The sequence below is a fragment of the Camelina sativa genome, chromosome 16 (assembly GCF_000633955.1).
Source record: "Camelina sativa cultivar DH55 chromosome 16, Cs, whole genome shotgun sequence".
Classification (NCBI taxonomy): domain Eukaryota; kingdom Viridiplantae; phylum Streptophyta; class Magnoliopsida; order Brassicales; family Brassicaceae; genus Camelina; species Camelina sativa.
In genome coordinates, this window is record NC_025700.1 from 6161834 (window position 1) to 6167919 (window position 6086).

The window sequence follows — 6086 nt, forward strand, 5'->3', positions numbered from 1 at the left end:
TATTATAATTCGATGTAAGTTGCAGTAAAAATTATGTGGTAAAAACAGTAGTTTGATGTAATAGATCGCTGTAAAAATCTGATTTATTAATCTTATCAAAATTACTGACTGGTGACATTTTTGTGGTAGATGTTGCAGTATGTATTATTTGATTATAATTATTAAAAATATTAGTGAATATATTTTACAAAATTATAAAAAATAAAATAAATATAAATATTGAAATATAAAATAATTTTAATATGCAAAAAGTTAACTAAACTTCTTTTTTTCATTGCAAATTAAAAAAATAACTACATGCATGCCATAATATTTACAATTTTATCATATTTAGGTCTATACCTACTTTCATTTCAAATGATAATAAAAATAATAATTTAGGAGAAATAAAATAACTAATTAAAAAATTTATCAAATAAAAGAAAAACAGTAAAAATTATTTTTATTGATATATGAATTAAATAAAAACAAAAAGAATAATTTTTTTGTATTATATAACTGAATTTTCGTTTTTTTAATTAAAAAAAATAGATAACTCAACTTACCATATCTTAACTCATGAAAATTTCAATGATGTTGAATAATTTTTTGAGTTAACAATTTTACAAAGGATATACCTCAAACTTGTACATCAACCATAACACATAATTATTCAAAGTCAACTTCAAAAAATTTAGTTTTGTTAGTGATTGGTAACATTTTTGAATAAAATTTGAGTTAAGTCTATAACTCAACATAAGTCAATAGTAACACATTTTACCAGTCAGAACCTTAGTTTTGTTAGTGATTGGTAACATTTTTGAATAAAATTTAAGTTAAGTCTATAACTCTACATAAGTCAATAGTAACACATGTTACCAGTCAGAACTATTTTTTTTGTTAAAATCTAAGTGGACCAATAAGCACAAACTGAAATCTTACTTTTATATATACGATTCTATCTGTAGTCTATATGCAGTTTCCAACTTTGTGTTTATTGGACCAAAGAACCGTCGGCAAATGTTTGAACTGCAACAAAAGTAAATACGAAAAGAAAAAAAGATTTACGGTATTATTATTTTTTATTTTGCAAATATTACGGTATATTCATTGGCGGCAAAATTGGGATTATTATGAATAAATTTGTCATAAATATAAATTTTATATAAAAATATGAAAAAAAGAAAGAAAGGCCAGGAATGGAGTGTCTTTCCACCTCAACTATAGCTTATATAAACCCCTTAATACTCTTCAAGAAGTCACTAACAAGAACGAACACACACACACAATTCCTAACTATAACTACATATTCATGTAGAAAAATAATTCACCTAAATCACTTCCTAATAATGCGAATGTCATCGACACCATCTTCTTTTATTTTCTTCTCCTCTGTTTATGGTGATGAATCGGCAGTAATCACAATAACAAGTGTAGTAGTAGTAGTAGTGTTAGTGCTTCAATGGCGGTTGCACCTGAAAGAGAAAAGACGACGGCTACCGCCTGGCTCTATGGGTTTGCCTTACATAGGAGAGACACTCCGCCTCTACACAGAGAATCCCAATTCCTTCTTCGCCACTCGCCAAAACAAGTACTCTTTTCTTCTTTTTCGTAGTTACATACATAGATAATAGGCATGAGGTACTCGTTTACTAATCTTAGGTGTATCGTTCATTATATTATTTAACCAATATATTTGACACCAAAAAAAAAAATTGAATGTTGAAGGATTCACATTACCAAAATCCAACTATAAAGTCGTCTTTTTACTACAATTTTACTCATAATTTTTATTGATGAAAATATGTTTTGCACAAATTCCAAATCAGTCTAAGTGTGAAATATGGAATCCGCAGGTACGGGGATATATTCAAGACGCACATATTGGGATGTCCATGTGTGATGATAAGCAGTCCAGAGGCGGCTAGAATGGTGTTAGTGAGCAAAGCTCACTTGTTCAAGCCAACTTACCCTCCTAGCAAAGAGCGTATGATTGGACCAGAGGCTCTCTTTTTCCACCAAGGTCCATACCATTCTACCCTCAAGCGGCTCGTTCAGTCATCCTTCATGCCTTCTGCTCTCAGACCAACCGTCTCTCACATCGAGCTCCTTGTCCTCCAAACCCTCTCCTGTTGGACATCCCAAAAGTCCATCAACACCCTCGACTACATGAAACGAGTATGTCTCTTTGGTCTATTTTTGGGTTATATGCATGGATGGTCCTTTGAGGCATTCCAAAAGAAAATATTGACAAAAAAAAAAGATTTCCAAAATTTGCGGGCCTCACTTTCTTAAAAGGAAAAATAAGTTGAGGAAAGAAAACAAACTTTGAATTTATTTTATGACTAATTTGTGTTTTGTACACTACAATTATTTGAAATATTATATTCCATTCTGGAAAAATGTCCTGTAAAGATATTTGTTTGTTTTATTAATTAAATATGTGGACAAAATCTAAAACACACACTTTGGTGTTTGAGGGTCCGCTATGGTTGTTTTCTATCGAATCTCTATGAAAGTATTGATTTAAGTGAAAATTGGATCTGTGGGTGTAGTATGCATTCGATGTGGCGATCATGTCAGCGTTTGGGGACAAAGAGGAGACCACTGAAATTGAAGCAATTAAGCTTCTATATCAACGTCTAGAAAAGGGTTACAACTCCATGCCTCTAGACTTACCCGGCACACTTTTTCACAAATCCATGAAGGTATATTTAACTTATGAACTATATATGTATGAGTGGTATATTTGAAGCTCATGATCGGTGTAGATAGAGATGATCTCTTTAAATTCTCTCAAGTAATGTGTACGTTGAACGTGACAATTCCATCTACATTCGTAAAATACCACAAAAGAATTGAAAAACAAGATTGTACAGTTTAGGTCTTGGGGGACCACACGTGTGCGATATTATTTGACATAGGTTGTAGATTCTTTTCACAAAAACATAAAGACAAAGTCATCTGCAATACATAGATGTTTGTTGATGTGATGGAAATACTTCCATTCGTTTTATTCTATTTTATTGAGTGTTTTAAAATAGAATAAATGGTGCGTAAATTAGGGTTAAGCTCATAAATAAATGTTTTATTTTTTGGTAATTGGAAAATTAAGGCACGAAGGGAATTAAGTGAAGAATTAAGGAGAATGATAAAGAAGAGAAGGGAGAGTGGGAGAGAAGGAGGAGGACTATTGGGAGTACTTCTGGGAGCAAATGATCAGAAACGTAACGGGTTGAGTGATTCACAGATCGCCGACAACATCATTGGGGTAATCTTCGCCGCCACCGATACCACCGCTTCTGTCTTAACTTGGCTTCTCAAGTACTTACACGACCATCCCAATCTCCTTCAAGAAGTCACCGTAAGCAAACTTTCATTTTTCCTTTTTACCTTTTCAAGTTTATCTTTTGCATGTTCGTATTGCGAAGTATCATCTAGAAATTAGTGTGTTCTCATCTATGGAAACTATCGCAACAAAAAAAAATTTGAGAAAATAGTTATATATATCTATCTCTTGGCTCCATTAGAATATATATAAATCATAGATATCCTTTTTACAACTAGATTATATCAGTTTAATATATTTTCAAAGAGATGTATATATCATGGTTTTGTTATTCCACCCTTTCCGATATAATATAAAAATGTTTTTGTAACCAAGAATCCATTTGACTTTTCTTATCTTTATTTACAATTTAACAGAGGGAGCAACTCGGCATCCGACGAAAAATAAGAGAAGAAAACCGAAGAATCTCATGGGAAGATACAAGAAAAATGCCACTGACTTCAAGGGTATATACCATTTCGGTATTCTATCATTTGCAGTGATGATGTCATAATAACGTTACATTCAATTAATGGTGTTATTATTATACGTACTTTTGGTAGGTGATACAAGAGACACAAAGAGCAGCAAGTGTATTGTCCTTTACATTTAGAGAAGCAGTACAAGACGTCGAATTTGAAGGCTACTTGATCCCAAAGGGTTGGAAGGTTCTTCCTCTTTTCCGGCGAATCCATCACTCTCCGGAATATTTCCCCGATCCCGATATATTCGATCCTTCCAGATTCGAGGTAATATATACATAATGAGATACGATTATCGACTACGTAGATATATGCATGGGGTAGATAAGGTGACTGAGACATGGAACAATGACTTTGGACTACTAGTCCTATGGTATATTTACCTACGATAAATCATTGTTGGCGAAAGATAGAAAGATGGATGAAGAGTAAAACATCGAACGATCTTTGTGGGGACTTTGTGGGGACTTAGACGGACTTGCATTGCATGTAGATGACGCCTCACATCTTGTAATGTTGACAGGTGTCACCAAAACCTTACACCTATATGCCATTTGGGAATGGAGTGCACTCATGTCCAGGAAGTGAGTTGGCTAAACTTGAGATGCTTATCCTCCTTCACCACCTCACTACTTCCTTCAGGTATTGTAATTTATTTTCTTTTCGTATATAAGATTTTCGAATTTTTTAATGAAGAATTCTAATTTTGTGTCTCAGTTCTATATATGCCAAAATTCTTCACCAAGTTAGATTTTATAAAATTTTGAATTTTCACTCTATTTTTATGAGTTTAACAATTACAAAACTTCAAATTTTCTGAAAAATATAGATAATGTAGATATTATCTACGTAAATGTATCAAACGTAAAATATTGCTTGCAAACGTAAATTGCATAATCTACATTCGACTCCAAAACTATATATTGTACGACGTCATCACTTTATGATGTCATATTATCATATATGCATTAAAATTGTTTTGTTTTTTTGTACCTTAATTACGTGTTATATTGAAGATGGTTTGATTGAACTAGTGTGTTAATAAAGAGTCATTGGACCCATGACGTGAAAAAAAACTTGTGATGATAAAGAATTGGAAAGAGATCGCCAGCTGTATAAGAGATCTAATATATAAATCAATCTTTGATCTTTTTATTTATTTTTGAGACCTTACTGAGTATATATTTGTATTTGTGTGTATGTGTGTTTGTGTTTGTGTTAGTAAGTAGATATATTCATATACTGTATATATATGTTGATAACATGGATTTGTAGTACCCCAAAAGAATTGACAAAACATGTGAATCGGCGACCTGTCAAATTAGTACCTTGCCCATATATGGTCCAACACGAAAGATGTGAATCTCGTTTAATCTGAGATTGTTTGTATAACTTAGTATAATTACTATCAGTCATCAAATTATTGATGATTGTATAATCTAATAAATGATGTTTGGATTTTAATTTGCAGGTGGGAAGTTGAAGGAGGCGAAGAAGGAATACAGTATGGTCCTTTCCCCGTGCCAAAGAAGGGTTTACCAATAAAAGTAACTCCAATTTAAGCGTAAGGCAAATTTGGAACTTTTTCTTTTTTAATTATTTTTTAATCAAATAATTTATGCTTTCGTTTCTCTACAAGTATAGTTTTTATTTTATTTTTCAGCTTTAAAAATAGGCCTCCAATTTTGGCCCGTTTTCTATTGTATATATATTACTATTATTTATGTAAAGTTGCAATTAAATGAATTTTATTTTCATTGGTTGGAGTCGTTGGACCAGTTTAGATATATTTGAATTCTATTATACATTCTCCAACTTGCTTATTATTGCTCTCATCCAACTAGCTTATTATTGCTCTCATCCAACTAGCTTATTGCTATCATGTTGTGACAGTTGCGTTGAAATATTTGTGTTTGTGTTTGTATCCGAGCCAAACAAATTTTTTTGAGAAATTGTGTTAAGAGGAAATTACACACACATATATTCTGAGTTTAAAATTGATATATGTTTGCATCTGAATTTTTGTTTTGGTGCATTCAAGGACTTTAATATTTTTTTTTTGTTTGAATCTTCGTAACCTTCGATTTATTTATAAGACTTTCCAGATCCTAATTAAATATTTAATCTATTTTTTTATTAGAATATTTGATCTATTAATTTCGAGTTTTCAACCAATAAAAATATTCGTTTGTTTCCTTTATCGGATCTTTGTTTAAGATTCCGTTCAGACATCTAAAGCTGAGGTAGACCGTAGACGTAATTGTTTTGTACGGAAGCATACGTATTCTATTTATATA

General features: G+C 31.7%; 1 protein-coding gene across 1 annotated transcript; it reads left to right on the forward strand.

Annotated features, from left to right (window-relative positions):
• Positions 1246-5555, forward strand: LOC104749974 (abscisic acid 8'-hydroxylase 2). The gene is made up of 8 exons (XM_010471691.2): positions 1246-1570; positions 1836-2157; positions 2535-2687; positions 3095-3343; positions 3685-3774; positions 3871-4056; positions 4313-4431; positions 5261-5555. Exons 1-8 carry the CDS (start codon positions 1329-1331, stop codon positions 5349-5351), a joined length of 1452 nt encoding a protein of 483 aa, XP_010469993.1. The 5' UTR covers positions 1246-1328; the 3' UTR covers positions 5352-5555.

Bases quoted from the DNA above. Each gene is read 5' to 3' on its own strand.
- LOC104749974 (XM_010471691.2), top strand. From the start codon at position 1,329: ATGCGAATGTCATCGACACCATCTTCTTTTATTTTCTTCTCCTCTGTT. The intron at 2,688-3,094 runs GTATATTTAACT...TGGAAAATTAAG, and splicing joins TTTTTCACAAATCCATGAAG to GCACGAAGGGAATTAAGTGA. The intron at 3,775-3,870 runs GTATATACCATT...TACTTTTGGTAG, and splicing joins AAATGCCACTGACTTCAAGG to GTGATACAAGAGACACAAAG.